The sequence below is a fragment of the Apium graveolens genome, chromosome 2 (genome assembly GCF_009905375.1).
Source record: "Apium graveolens cultivar Ventura chromosome 2, ASM990537v1, whole genome shotgun sequence".
NCBI classification, from domain to species: domain Eukaryota; kingdom Viridiplantae; phylum Streptophyta; class Magnoliopsida; order Apiales; family Apiaceae; genus Apium; species Apium graveolens.
The window spans coordinates 102,382,210-102,398,025 of record NC_133648.1 but is presented as its reverse complement, the minus strand read 5'-3'; the positions used below and the strand labels follow the sequence as shown (position 1 = coordinate 102,398,025).

General features: G+C 33.7%; 1 protein-coding gene across 1 annotated transcript; it reads right to left on the bottom strand.

Moving 5' to 3' along the window:
• Positions 1–13,882: 13,882 nt before the first annotated feature.
• LOC141706035 (uncharacterized) lies at positions 13,883–15,547 on the bottom strand. Its single transcript, XM_074508864.1, has 3 exons — positions 15,227–15,547; positions 14,948–15,077; positions 13,883–14,829 (listed from the first exon to the last, which is right to left on the bottom strand). Exons 1-3 carry the CDS (start codon positions 15,363–15,365, stop codon positions 14,082–14,084), a joined length of 1,017 nt encoding a protein of 338 aa, XP_074364965.1. The 5' UTR covers positions 15,366–15,547; the 3' UTR covers positions 13,883–14,081.
• Between the last annotated feature and the right edge of the window lie 269 nt (positions 15,548–15,816).

The following is a 15,816-nucleotide window of genomic DNA, read 5'->3' as shown; positions in this document are numbered from 1 at the left end:
TCTTCAAGAGAGATTCATACTTTGCTTCTAACTCCAGATAAGCTATATACGTCTTCACTTTCTTTGGTTTCCTACACTCAGTTGCAAAGTGTCCCAACTCATCACAGTTGTAGCACCTTATTTTTGAGCTGTCAACAGATCCAATTTTGTAGCCATCTTTGCCACCTGAGTTGTACTAAGTTTTTCCTTTCCAGTTGTTGCTATTTGAGGTTTGTTCCTTGCTCTTGAATTACTTTGGCTTCTTAATCCTAATGTTAAAAATTTCCTAGAAAGATAAGCCATAGATTGATCCATCTCATCTAGCTCATCAAAGGTATAATACTCATCCTCCTCTAGCTCCAATATGACTTGTTTCTGAGGCTCCTTGTTCTTTTGTTCAACTGTATGAGTGATTGGAGTTTGAGCTTCTTGTTCATCTTCAAGTATTGTATTGTCATTGACCATCAAGGCACTTGATCCATCTACTACATGTCCTTGGTTTGCCTGCAATAACATCCTCTACAACATTTCAAGCTCATATATTTATCATGAACCTCCAGTCTCATCTTGCTCAAGTCTCTTTCTTCTCTAATAGCATATATCTTCTGTTCAAGATGGTCAGGAAGAGCTAGCAAAAACTTTAGATTAACTTCCTCAGCTTCATAATATTTATCATGAAGTTGCAAGTCATTAATAAATTTATTGAATCTTTCAAAAACTTCAGTAATTCCTTCTTTAGACTTAGCCATGAAACCCTTATATTGTGACACCAAGATTCTCCTTTGGTTAGATCTAACTTCCTCTGTCCCCTCACACAGTATCTCAATCTTTTTCCAAATTTGTTTAGCAGAATCACAGTTGAAAATTTTGTTGTACATTACATTGTCAAAAGACTCAATTAATATGAGTTGGAGACTGCTATCCAGTGCAACCTTTTCCTTTTCAGGCTCTCTGTGTATGTTAGGGGGTCTTTAGGGGCATAATGTGCTAGTATGACCGTGTCTTCTTCTGTATATTCAGAAACTCTCACCATAGGAATGAAAGGTCCATTCTTGAGGATTTGAATATACATGGGATTTGCGATCCTTATGAACAACATCATCTTCTTTTTCCAGAGTGTATAGTTAACCTTGTCAAAGGCTGGTATCTTGATGTTTTTTAATTTCTATGCACTCATTCTTCCAAGATCTTTATATGTTCACTTTTAGATTTTGCTCTGATACCATTTGTTAGATGTTGAATCCTAAGAATATAACACAAGGGGGGGGGGTGAATGTGTTTCTTGAATAATTTTGTCTTTTAAAACTTGTTTGGATTTTGATGAACAAATCAGTTAGTAATTTGTAGAGATATTGAAGTAAGCATAAATAACACAAACACACAATATCAAAAACTCACTTAATTGTATTAATTAAGTTTGTCTTGCTACAAAATCCGTGTTCTTATAAATTAAGAACTCAGCTTCTATCTTGAGAGAATATAAGAAAATTTAGGCCTGTTTGTTACTTGTGAACTAAGGACCCGTGCATGCTTTATAGACTAGCAACACAAGTTTACAAAACTTGCACTAAAATGTACTAAACCATTTTCAAAATAACCTATTTCTATTTCTATTTCCATTTATGGCTTAGAAAATCTGTGCAGAATCTTGAAGGTCTGTGACCACCCTTTTGTCCAGTTAATCTTGACCCTTGATCTTATATTCTTCAAGCTGCTTTGTAACCTTTCCAGTCCAGTGAATAGATTATTTGTTGACTGGTAATCTTGAATCTTAAACTTGTCTATATTTTGTATTTGAGAAGTATGTCGAGATCTCCAATCTGATCTATAGAGAAATGACATCTCGATAAGTATAATAACTTATCGAGATCTCTGAGTTCTCTATAGGTATACTTGACTTATCAAGGTCTCTAGATCCTTGCATGTGAAATGACTTATCGATATGTCTGAGATCTCTACATGTAGAAATGACTTGTCGATATCTCTGAGATCTCTATATACACAATTTGACTTATCGATATCTCCGAGATCTTTATATGAGAAATTGACTTGTCTATATCTCCAATTCTTCACATCTTCATTTGACTTGTTGATATATCTGAGTTCTCTACATACAGAAATGACTTGTCGATATCTCCAGTTCTCTGCATCTTCATTTGACTTGTCGATATTTCTGAGACTTCTTGTAATAACTCGAATTTTTGAGACTTTGTGAAAACGTTTAATGAATAGTAACCCTGATAGACGGGGAAAACTTTTTAACACACACTATGTTGTGCATGAGAAAATGAGTTTCGGAGTTGATATCATGATTATACGTACCAAATGAGTGTATGCAAACGCTATTAGTTTTCGAAGAAAACGAACTTTAAAAAACGACCGTATTTACGAAACATCGAGGATTACGGGAATCACAATATAATTACGAATTTAAAACCCTACGGATTTATATCCAAGAACGATACTTCAAAATATAAAGAATAAATACGAAATGATTTACGCCACGAACCGTTTACGAGCAATTATTATGAAAATGATTAAGCGACCCAACAAACGTGTAAATGAATAAATAAACGTATCACACTAACCAACCATGGTAGAAAAGTAACCATGGTTACTTTATCAAATAGTAAGCTAAAGTCTAAATCAACTAGCTTAGCTTGTAACCTAGGAATGCTAGCAAGATTTGTTACAAGATATACCAACATAACCCTAGTTTAGGTTATATACTAGAGAATATACAATCAAATACAATCACTTCTCCAAGAAGCACCCAAGCAAGCAACACAAAATCTCTCTCTCTCTCTCTCCCTCCAAAGACCTTCCATTCAGCCCTAACAAAAAAAGAGGAGAAATTATTTTCAAAACTTCAAGCTCTAGTCATGGCAAAATTCCCCCATTAATTCTCAAGTTTCATACATCCTAAACTAAGGTAAGATAAATTTTTAAGCTCGTTTTATCAAGGTTTGATGGGTGAAATAAATTCAAGAAAGATGATAGTGAATAGTGTGAATAGTAACTCTTCTTTGGTTTCTTGATTTTAATGGTTGATTTAGGTTTCAAAAACCCTACCAAGCACTCCCAAGACTTCACCATCATCAAGAACACATCTCAATATTTCAAGAAAGGTATAAATCTTTTACCCATCTTTATTTGAGGTTTAAGTTCAAGAATCTTTTGGAACATAGTTGTAAACCTAGTTTTGGTGAATGAATTGTTGTAATCTTGATGTTTAGTTAAGTAGATTTAAGGTTGATGATTGTTGCCTCAAGAACATGATGTTCTTGAGAGGAGTTAGTGTCGTGGTGATTATTTGATGATTGTTGGTGGTAGTATAGAGATTTAAGGCGTAAACGAAACTCGGACCGTAACCGTAATCTCGCTAAAATGAACAAAATATAATGTTAAGTTTCTGCAGAAATTCCCGAATATATAAACTGTATTTTCTTGAAACATAATACTTGATTATGATATACAATGTTATAAGGATCATTTAGGGGCTTGAATCGCTTGATTCCGATTTACGGATCAAAAGTTATGACCATTTTACTAAAAGTGATTTACGCGACAAAAACTGCTATGAATTACGAACTTTGGAAATAAAAATGAGCGACTTAAAAATGTTCATAAATCATGAAATTTTTACTGAGAGTAGTAAATATAGTTCCTTAGCTGCTATAAAATTTCAAGTGAAAATAATGATTTTTCAATTTTATAAAAATATTGGAGCCAAGACATAAGGACTCGTAAGCGGAGCCGACGATGAATATGTAAAAGGACATAAGGAACTTCGAAAAAGGAAGTGACCGTGACGTGAATAAGTACTTAAAAGAATAATAAGGGTGAATTAAGTGAGAAAATGAATATTAAATAGCATAAGAGTATGAATCGCCGTAAATTATAACGGGACCTAACGAAACGGTTTGTATTTATGGTCATAGATTTTCGAGCGGACCCTAGAGCATCCTCCACCTCGAGATACCCAAGCAAGTTTACGAATCCAGCTTCATATACTGCTGTGTTTTGAAAGGATTGTTTTATTATCATTGCATAAATACCATGTTTGCCATGATACTTAGTAATTGAGTTTTCGTATAATGTAGCGATGTTGTACGATACGTATATGTCGTAAAATGTTTAACTCCGCCACGGGCGTGACGTATAATTATAAGACCGAGAGTCGGTCGGGATTTTAAAATAAAAACCCGGGAATCATTCTGGTGATATTTTAGGATGATTAAAGTCCATAATAGTTATGTTTCAAGGGACTCAACGTCCACTTACGAAATATTAAATACCTCGAACTTTTATTAAAAAGATTTCCAAAGATCGTATTCCCTCAACTATATTTTATTGTTCGAATAATGAGTATTATTTAACTATTCATTTATTATAGGAGAATTATTCTCCAACGATTATTTATTTCAAACCTGATTAAATATTAAAGATTACTTTAAATTACATAAACATAAATTAGTTGAGAAATATTATTTCAAATATTCTTTTAAAGTATAAGTATTCGAGGTTTAATTATTTAACGATTAATATTTAATTACTAATTATTTATCTGATGATTTATTATGATTTAAAAATTATAAGACCTATTTTTAAAATACTTTCTGATTTTCGGATAATCATTCGAATAATTTCAGATCGTCGGAGAATATTATCTCGACTTATTTTTTTTTATTTTAAATATAGTTTTAAAAGAAACTCCCCCATATTTAATTATCTGTTGACAACAGTCAACTCACATCCTTAGTACTTTCTCCGAAAATTTTCGGAAGTACATATATATACATACAAATCAAAGTGTACCTATCAACTAGGGGTGAGCAAACAAAAACCGAAAAACCGAAATCGGACCGAAAAATCGAAAAACCGAACCGAAAAAATCCGAAACCGACAGAAACTGTAAAAAACCGTAACCGAACCGAACTGACGGAACGGTTGGTAACGGTTACGGTTTTACTCTAAAAACCGAACCAAAAAAACCGAACCGTTTATAATACATATAAATACATATTTATTTTTTTATTTATATAATTTATAAATAATACATTATTAAATATATATATATATAATAAATAAATTTGTTACCATACTAGTAGTCAAAATAAGGCTTAGTCTGTTACTTCTTAACTTGGTATCTCCTGATTAGTACTTTGTTCATTTTCATTTATATAACTTCTTGTAATTTTCATTTCCTGCTACCTCGCATTTTTTATGTTGTTTTTTCCTCGTACATTTAATTTTCTTTATTTTGTAGATAATAAAGTTAATAAGCTACATATGGTAGGTTCTAAATATTTCTTATTATTGTATTAAAAATAATATTTAAAATTATAAAAATTAAAAACCGAAAAAACTGAAACCGAAATACGGTTAACCAAACCGAAAAAACCGTTCTGCACGGTTTGGTTACGGTTAATAGATAGAAACCGAACTGAACCGACATGTACGGTTTGGTAACGATTTTCTGTAAAAACCGAACTGAACCGAACCGTGCACACCCATATTATCAACAAGCAATATGCCTGGGGAACAATATAAGTTCCAGATAAATGATGGGATTCTTATAAGGACAAGGATGGGTAGACTCCAGTACTTCGTGGACTGTTGAGACTACCAATTTACTACCACATGAGAAGGTATCTTATATACTGACGAACATGTGGAGTATGCGTACCTGAGAGGGATGGACGCAAAACCGTGTCTTGAGAGGGATAAACACGAAGTGTGTACCTGAGAGGGATGGACACAGAAAAGGCTCGAATGCGGCCAGGGTGATAACCGATAATAAAAAAGGAAATCGTCCTTCTACTAATAGAAAAGGTTAATATTTCCGTAGTACGACTGATCATCGTATGCGGTGGCTCCAGTAAATGTCATATTCTTCCAATTGGAATTGTGATGCAATATCGTAACCCAAGCCTAGGTGCTGGGTTTACCATTAAGGTATTCGCATGATAATAAATCCACTAAAGAATTGTTTTCAAAAGAAGGTGTGTATCACCAAGGAAAACTATTTTTGAATAGAACGTATTTATCATATATGACGTTTTACTTGAGTTTATCATACAGTCATTTCATAATGTACATTATTATGCTGGGAATTATAGCTCACACTTGTTTTCTTAAATTGACACAACACAATAGTGAATTAAGATGTCTATCATGAAACTCATAGCCAGGGAACGGGTAGGAAACGACCAGTTGTTTCATAGGATGTTTGCTGTTGTACCACAGGTAGACCGAATAAGCTGGATTGGTTTTCAGTTGTCGTTAATCCGCTTATTTACAAGTATGGCTTATGTAAGATAATGAATAAGAAGCAAATCTTTGGCCGACGGACTAGCCTTACTTAAAGGTTATTTCCCCGGTAAGACTTAATTACTTTTGGGTTATAATAATTATCACTTTGTGGATTGATTTACTCTAGTAATAAATGTTTCATTTCCAAGATAATAACCTATAAGTGTGTGTGTGTGATAAGTGTGGGGTCGTAAAAGTGTGAGTATATATATATTGTAATAGGAGATAAGGTTATATAGTATTCAAGATGGCGTGGCCTCCTAGATCCTTGACCCCGGATTTTGGGGCGCCACACTTCTTTATAAGCCATTTTGGACTTCTCTACAAGTCATTTGGACTTCTCGATATAACTTTATCTGTGACTTATCAATATCATGATTTAGAACATTTTTTATATAACAGTTTTATTCAACTCCAAGCTTCTACATCTTTTCTCTGAGGCATAATCATGGCTTGATCTTCTTCCAGAGTTTATTCCTTAGCTTGAATCTGTTCACTGAAAAATCCCCAGTTTAATCTTCTAACCATTTTTATAGACTCAAGAAATACAATACATAATACAAATATAGATTATCATACAACTTAATCTTAGGGTTGTCAATGTGACTTAGTCTTGTTATTATACACGCATGCCTTACACAACACACACGATTCTCGAATATGTTGAATTACAGACCTTAGCCAAATGCATTCCCTACTTGCTTAATTAATTATAAGTAACTCTGTGTGATTAGATGAAGTTTCTTCCATAGTTTGTTTTTTAGTCTTCCAATAGATAGCAGTGCCACAATATGTGAATAGATAACCTGTTTGTGATCGTTCAAAATGAGGATCTGACATATACCCGACATCCACATATCCAACTAGATGCGATGTTGAACTGTTTGGAAAGAATAGTCCGAGATCAATTATCCCACGAAGATATCTGAATATATGTTTGATCTCATCCCAATATCTTTTAATTGGATTAGAACTGAATCTCGCCAAAAGGTTCACAGAAAAATAATATCAGGTCTTGTGTTATTTTCAAGATACATAAGAGCTCCAATGTCAATAATATATGGAACTTCAGACCCAAATGCATTTTCATCTTCTTTTCTAGGTCAGAGTGGATCTTTTTCAATTTTGAGTGATCGAACAACCATTGGCATTGTTAATGGATGAGCTTTGTCCATGTTCTATATAAGTTGACTGATGAACAAGATAATTGTTCCATCTGGATACCTAAAAAAAATCTTTTCTTTCCAATATCTTTCATTTCAAACTCAGTTTGCAAATAAGTAGCAACACTAGTAATATCTTCAGAAGTACCTACAATATTCAAATAATCCACATATATAGCAATAATAACAAAACCAGTTGATGACCTTTTGATTAACATACATTAAAAACTTGATTATTAACATACCCATCATTTAATAAATATTCACTAAGACTGATGTACCACATATGACCAGACTTTAATAAGCCATATAATGATCATTGTAATTTAATTGAGTATAAATATCGAGGCTTAGTTTCATCTCTCTTTAATCCTTCAGGAATTTTCATATATATATATATATATATATATATATATATATATATCACTATCAAGTGATCCATAAAGGTAGGCTGTAATAAAGTCCATGAGAAGTGTTTCCAATCTTTTTATACAAGTCATACCTATCTAGAAAACAAAAAGTAACTTCATCCATCACATGAGAGTAAGTTTCCTGGTAATGTAATCCAGGCCTTTGAGAGAATCCCTAGACTACCAGTCATGCCTTATATCTCACAATTTCATTTCCCTCATTTCGTTTTTGTACAAACACCCATCTATTCCTGATTGGGATCACACCAATCAGTGTTAAGACTGCAGGTCCAAATACATTTCTCTTGCGCAAGGATTGCAATTCTTCTTATATTGTAATTTTCCATTTTGTCCAATCATCTCTTTGCCGACATTTTTCTATACTTTGTGATTCGGGAGCGGAGTTCGTAATAATATCACATGCCACTAAAAAAGCATATACATCATCAATCGCAATACTTCCACGATCCAATAATTTCCATTTTGTACATAACTCAGTGAGATCTCATAATTTTCAGGTACCTTTGTATCTATTGAAGCATGTGCCACCTCAGGGGCAATATCATCTTTTGGAGGCAATACCACTTCTAGTGGTTTTGTCACAACCACTTCAATGGATTTAACCTCTTTCGGAGGTGATACCGCTTCTGGGATATTTAATATATCCACTTCATGGCCTCGAACCTCTTCATGGGGTAATATCACTTCTGGGATATTTTCTGGAACACTTGCCACTTCAGGGGCATATCCTATCAATTTCCATTTTCGTGGTACAACATTTTTTGCACCAACAGGTCTACCACGCTTCTGGCGTGGTTTTGAATTACCAACCGATTCTTCATGAATTAATTTATGAATAGGAATTTCAACCATTTCCGGAGCATTAACAACAGGTATATGTGATTTTATGACATGTCTGGAATCATTAAAAGCATCTGACATTTGATTAAAAATATTTTGCATATGAATGATTCTTATAACCTCAGATTCACAATATTTAGTATGCGGATCAATAACATTTAATACTGATGCATTCCATGATAATTCAGAATTTAACTTATGCAAAACATTATCTCCTTGGAGGGCACACAGACTCATCAAAATGACAATAAGCATATCAAGCAATAAAGACATCACCAGTCAGTGGTTCAAGATATCTTCTAATAGATGGTGAATCAAAACCAACATATATACCTACTCTTCTTTATACTCCCATTTTATATTTTTGTGGAGGTGCAATGGGAACATATACGACACTATCAAAAATCTTAAAATGTGAAATATTAGGGGTTTGACCAAGAACTAACTCATAAGTAGATTGTTTGTGGTAAGAAGATGGTCTTATCCTAATTATATTTTCGGCATGAAGTATTACGTGACTCCAAATAGAAGTAGGTAATTTAGCTCTTAGAAGCAATGGTCGTGTAATAAGCTGATGTCTTTTAATTAAGGATTCCGCTAAACCATTTTGTGTATGTATGTGAGCTACCGGATGTTCCATAGAGATTACTATTGACATACAATAATCATTGAAAGTAACAAATATAAATTCAGCAGCATTATCTAGTTAAATTGATTTGATAGGATAATCGGGAAATTGGGCTTGTAATTTGATTATCAGAGCTAGAAGTTTGGCAAATGTTGTATTTCTAGTGGAGAGTAGACATACATGGGACCATCTAGTTGAAGCATCGATTAGAACCATGAAATACTAAATGGTCCAGATGATGGATGAATAGGACCACATATATAACCTTGAATTCTTTCTAAGAAATTTGGAGACTCGGTTTGAAGTTTAAATGGAGATGGATGAACAATTAGCTTTCCTAAAGAACATGCTGAACAAGGAAGTTCATCATGTGGTATGAACTTTTGATTCTTAAGGGGATGTCTTGTAGAATTTTCTATAATACGGCGCATCATGGATACTCCTGGATGGCCAAGTCTTTCATGTCAAAGGGTGAGTAATTTTGGATCTAAGATTTTTGGAGTGGCAATATTGTGAGACTCAATTACTCTAATATTTGTAGCATATAATCCAAATGAGATTGATTGTAATTTTTCCAAGATCTTCTTATGACCTGAGGTAGTTGAGGTGATAAGCAGATATTTTTTTCATTTTCACTAGTAGTTTCTACGTGCAAACCATTAAAACAAATATTTTTAAATTCAGAAGGTTCCTAGTGGATTTTCTAGAATATAGAGCATCATGTATGCGAATTTGTGTCTCATTTTGTAGTATAAAACTGGGTTTCCCCAAAACCCTCGATGATATTTGATGTTCCCGAAATTGTCCAAACGTGTGAGTTGGTTTTAGTCAATTGTGAGAAATATTTTTGATTTTGTAAGATTGTGTGAGTGGTTGCGCAGTCAGCAATGTGTAAATATAAGTGAACACAACTTTATTAATGCAAACAAAGTACATAACGTGCGAACATAAAATAACTACATGGAAGCAGAATATTAAAATCAAGTACATCTAAAATATAACATCAAAGAAATACATATAAAATCTAGTCGTCCAAATCATAGGAAAGGTTCGCACAAGTGTCTATTTCATTTGAGATTTTGTTATTTGGTTCTTTATCTAGATTATGACTAGCGAAGTTCGTTTTCACCCTTTTTCCATTTTTCTTTTTATTTTATTTGTAGAGGTCAATAAGATGTTTAGATGTGCGACAAGTACATCGTCAGTGTCCATGAGCCCCACATCTAAGACAGATTTCCCTAGTATCTTCTTCTTGTGGTGCCTTCCTTTTATTTGGCACTCCGTGATGCCACTTCTGGTGGCCAGAGTTGTTGTGACCATCACACGACCATTTAAGGTGGCCAGAGTTATAATGATTCTGAAACCGGCTACATGCCCACGGTTTCGTCTGTAACGTCGTCCTCCTCTATGCCCTTTCCCACACTCATTTTCTGGAATGACGTGTTATGTACTTCAGTTAACTAAGTATAGCCTGTGGGACATATCTGATGATTTTTCAGTAACAACTCATTATTCTTTTCAGCGATAAGAATAAGAGATATCAGCTCGCTATACTTCCGAAAGTTACGCAACCTATACTGTTATGCCAGAATCATAGTGTTTGGCTGAAAGGTTGAGAGGGTCTTTTTTCAATCATGTCAGCATCAATAATATCTTCACCACATAAGATCAATTTTGAGCTTATTTTGAATAAGGTAGAATTATATTCAGCGACAGATTAAAATCTTGCAACCTTATATTTATTCATTCATAAAGGGCATGTGGTAAATGAACAAGTTTTTGGTGATCAAATCTATCTTTGAGATTGGTCCTAAGGGTGAGTGATTTTTTGACAGTAAGGTATACAGATTTTAAATTTTCATGGATGCGGTGCCTAAGAAAAATGATAAATTTGACATTTTGTTCAACAGTTGGGGTTTTTTCAGATTATCATTGTATCTTTTAATCCTTTAGCACTAAGGTGTAATTCCATATCGAGCACCCAAGATAAATAATTATCCCCAATGTAACAGACTCTAAAATTTTGCAATATTTGCCTTTCTGAGTGTAAAACAAATATTTAAAACATAGTATAACAACATGACGCATTAAAGCGAGAATAATTAATTTTGTAGCATATAATAAAATTTATAGCGTGATATAAAAATTGTATTAACATTTTAAATTTTAATTTAAATAATAATAATTTTTAAAAACGGGTATGATTTATAAACTTAAAAATTGATAAATTAGATCGTACATTTTTGGTCGAGTAAAACAGATCATACACGGACCGTACCTTCTTTCTCAAATTTGACCTCGTACAAAGACTCGGGCTCCTGCCCGCAAGGGTTGACTCCGTTGGTTAAAGAGGGGATAATTATCCTCTTGGTCACAGGTTCGAATCCCACGGGAGGAGAATTTATGATTATGCCTTCTGAATCAGAGATTGTCACTTAAATGCGGTTTATCTTGGTGCACATGGTTTGCAGGCTATTGCGTCCTTTGTTTAGCAAAACCGATTGTACCCTCTTTTTTTCGATTGTAAGCTTGGGTAGAGACTCCTTAGTTGAATAAAATGGATCATATTTATTTATAAATTTCGACAGAGACTCGTGTTTATGAAGTGTTGTGAATATAAAATATAATTACTATAATATTGATCGTGAAATATCGTTGAGAAATAGGAATCCGTGTTAGCAAAGGATTTCCTACAATTATTTCTAGTATGGAATGAGTCAATCATCCACTTTGGTATCTTATTGAACAAAATCGGTGATATTATTCCTCCATTGATCAAGAAGTTGAGATAATTATAAATTTTACACCCGAGAAAGAAGTATAATTAATATGTCTCGATATTAATCTCCGTGTATACAATATGTATCAGAGGTCCTATTTATAGGATAATAACACAGGTTGTCTAAATATAAAATGTAAAATGAAGATACGAAAATAAGATCCTTCATAATTGTGTTCAAGCACATATTAACATCTACGTGTATGGTACCATGAATACATTTAACTTACTTCCATTTACTGTGTATTAATAAATGTGCATATTCTAGCACTAACTTTGACAATCATCCATGTATTCATTTATAACAGTTAAAAAGATTTAGTAGTTTTTTATTAGTGAAATTAATTTTTGATGCATGTTAAAATATGTTGTAAAGAGGCGTATAATTTTAGTTGGTAACCATCAATTTGTGGGAGTTGAATGATATTGAACGCCTTGGTTAGTAGAGTAGAGAAATCTTGGGCTCGAGTTAAAAAGCATTTATGCAGATTTGTATATACAGTTTGCTCATACTTCTTCAGCAGTGAAAATATATATATATATATATATATATATATTTCTCCTGCTAAAATTTGTAGGGGTAACAAATGGTTCTCGTTTAACTCTGACAAGAAAGACGCGAATGAGTTTCCCGTTTTAGTTTGTTGGCAAGAAATAGTCGAACATAGGGGAGACCCCTAGTTTCAATTCCAGGAGTGGAATATGCTCACAAGACAGTCTTGTTCTTTTATATGCTTGTTGGTAATACTTTTTGGTTACATGTCATGCTTATTGTCTCTTCCCACTAAAGTTCTTGAATCCACTCCATCAGGTAATATTCGAAAATAGAAGTTATCAAACTGTTCAGCCCAAGCACACAGAGCAGTTTTAAGGGAATATCTGGAAATAACCCATCTATTAGAGATATGCAGGAAAACTCATATTCGTTTGGCATGTCAAATCCGAGGTCACTTTATAAACATCAATTCTGTCAAACCATGAAAAATAACAACCGCTCTCTTCATCAATCCTTGTAACCTCGTCTAGTACCTACATACAAGTGTTGTGCCCAATTATCTTACATTATGCAGCTGATTACCATAGTTGATGCAAATTTGGGACTCAGAACATCGTGAATTATTGTCGTTTTGTGTGGGCTACGGTATTTGGCATGACAGCAAAGGGCACGTATGGTCTCTCGTATGCTATAAAGATTACCAAAACTTGATTAAGTTGTTTGCCAAAACCATCATCAATTTCTCGTCTTGACAAATGTGAACAAAGGGGGTGGTACGCCAATACTGAATATATAAGATTATGTCATTATATGAATGTTAAAGTCAGGATATACACATCAAACACTCGCTATTGATTATTATTCTTATTACTGAAAGATTTGAACAAATGTGAATAAAAAATGTCTTAGTGAACTTATTAGCCAAAAGTTGAGTACATGGTATGGTAATTTAGTGAGAATTGTCCTCAGTTTCTAGAAATGTGTAATGTTCATACAAGGACCAGCTGCCTAAATGTTGAATATTAGCAGTCCAGAGAAGCTTCGAACTAGTACTTTAATTCTCTATTAGGTTGTTTCAGATACATTTTCACCATCATGAATTAGATATGTAACATGTATATACTGATCTAAATGCATCAGCTCAATAAAAACAGTTTTACATGTTTCGCTTAACTTGATTGATCAGTTTGTATCCTAAGTTCTTTTTAATATTAAATTTACAGATATATTTAACTACTTAGCACACACTTTCTGATATTCGAACCTTCAAAATCTTGTTAAAAGAAATGCTAGCTAACATGTGTTCTAAAGTTACCCTATAAGCATGGGTAATATTTGCTTAAGCAACACCCCCTTGTACATTTTTTTTATAATATTACATTGTAACACAGGATGAACATTATAAGCATTAGAAACTGTGAGGTGAAGATGAATAACATTGTAAAAGAATTCATGTCAGATGATCAGCTTGTGGCTGTAAACTTTTAATCCCCTCCTGAAAAGTTTCATCTGGAGCTGTTATATTTTGTGCAACTTTTTGGTGTTGTTCCCCTATAATTCCCTCAAGTCCAAGCTCACTGTTTTCTAAGTATCTATACCACTCACTTCTTTCAGCTATTTCTAAATCATGATTCATTATGTAATTCTCATCTGCAACATTTGAGCTCAGCAGGAAGGCCTCAAGCTGCTTCTCTTGTTTGGCTTCATAATATTCCAACTCTTGTAACACACTCTGAAGATCAAACGTCTCAGAATCGATAATATCAAACTTACCGATATCTTCCAAGTAAATATCAAGGGCTGATGACTCTTCGTTTGGCTTGGCAACCTGATCAAGTACCTCTGTATTAGAGCTCGAAAAATTAGATGCATTGGAAGCAAATGAACTTGATCCTGATGTTTCCTGTTTGGCAATTTGCAGACAACTCCCAGTTGCTAGTTGTGTTGCAATATCTGGCATTTTCGACATAGGGAGTTGTTGGTGATCAATTGGACTTGGTCCCTGTTCTTTGTTTGAAGCATTACTAGACGAAGATATAGAAGATGACAAAGAATTGTTATTTTTTGTTTTACTATCATTACACTTTTTGTGACATTTGGGATCGTTGTCCAAGATTCTTTTTTTCAAATACGTGTTCCATACATTTTTAATCTCGTTATCGGTTCTTCCTGGTAACTGAGCAGCAATCTTTGACCACCTAATTAAAAATTAATTTAAAGGAATAATTATGTTAGTAATTAATTAATCACCAAATTATTAGAATATGGTTATTAGTTAGGTAATAAAAAATCAAAGTGTGAGGTGTTGTTATTTACTTGTTTCCATAGGAGTCGTGCAACTTAATAATGGAATCCTCTTCTTCTAGAGTGAAGTTGCCCCGTTTGACATTAGGGCTCAAGTAATTTATCCATCTCAAACGGCAGCTCTTTCCACATCGCAGCAAGCCTATATGCAGTACAATATCAAAACTTACGTATCTATAACCTCTTGTTACAACGGTATCTCTTTCACATGTACGAAATGTGGAGTGTTTGAATCGTGTGTATGACATGCATGATGCATGCAGAGTGAAATAAAAGGGGAAGAAAACTGACCAGCCTGTTTGGGCAGAGAGCGCCAGTTATGATGACCGTTGTTGTGAACAAAAGTTGCAAGTTTAAAATCTTCTGCAGGACTCCATGGCCCTGTTTTCACCTTGTTCTTGTCACAGCATGGGGCTCGTCCTCCGCCCATTTCCTCTCGATATTTCTCGATCTAACTTATGTATATATTCCAGAATGACCTTGTACCTTATATTTATAGTTTTAACAGTACTATAGTAAATCGGATGATGTTTTTTGTATAGGCTGTATTCTGCTGCTACAAAGTGCCAAAGAATTTTGTGCTCATCCGCAGATGATCACATTATTTCCCTTTCTCCCTCTATTTATAGCTGACATAGGTTGACCTCAATTGTTAGAGTATTGACTACTGCATCCCAATGTCACGGGACCCATTGCCGCTTCTAAAATCATCTCCTTACGCTCTCTTATTAATTTCTTAAATATAATATGAAATATCAGGTCCTTAATAAATTTACTTGAACATAAAAGTAGGATAAAAGTTGGAGCAAATGGATATTTTATTAATAAATAGAAGTTGATAACTCTTAAATTTGATCATGTTGAAGCTCTAATTTATGCAA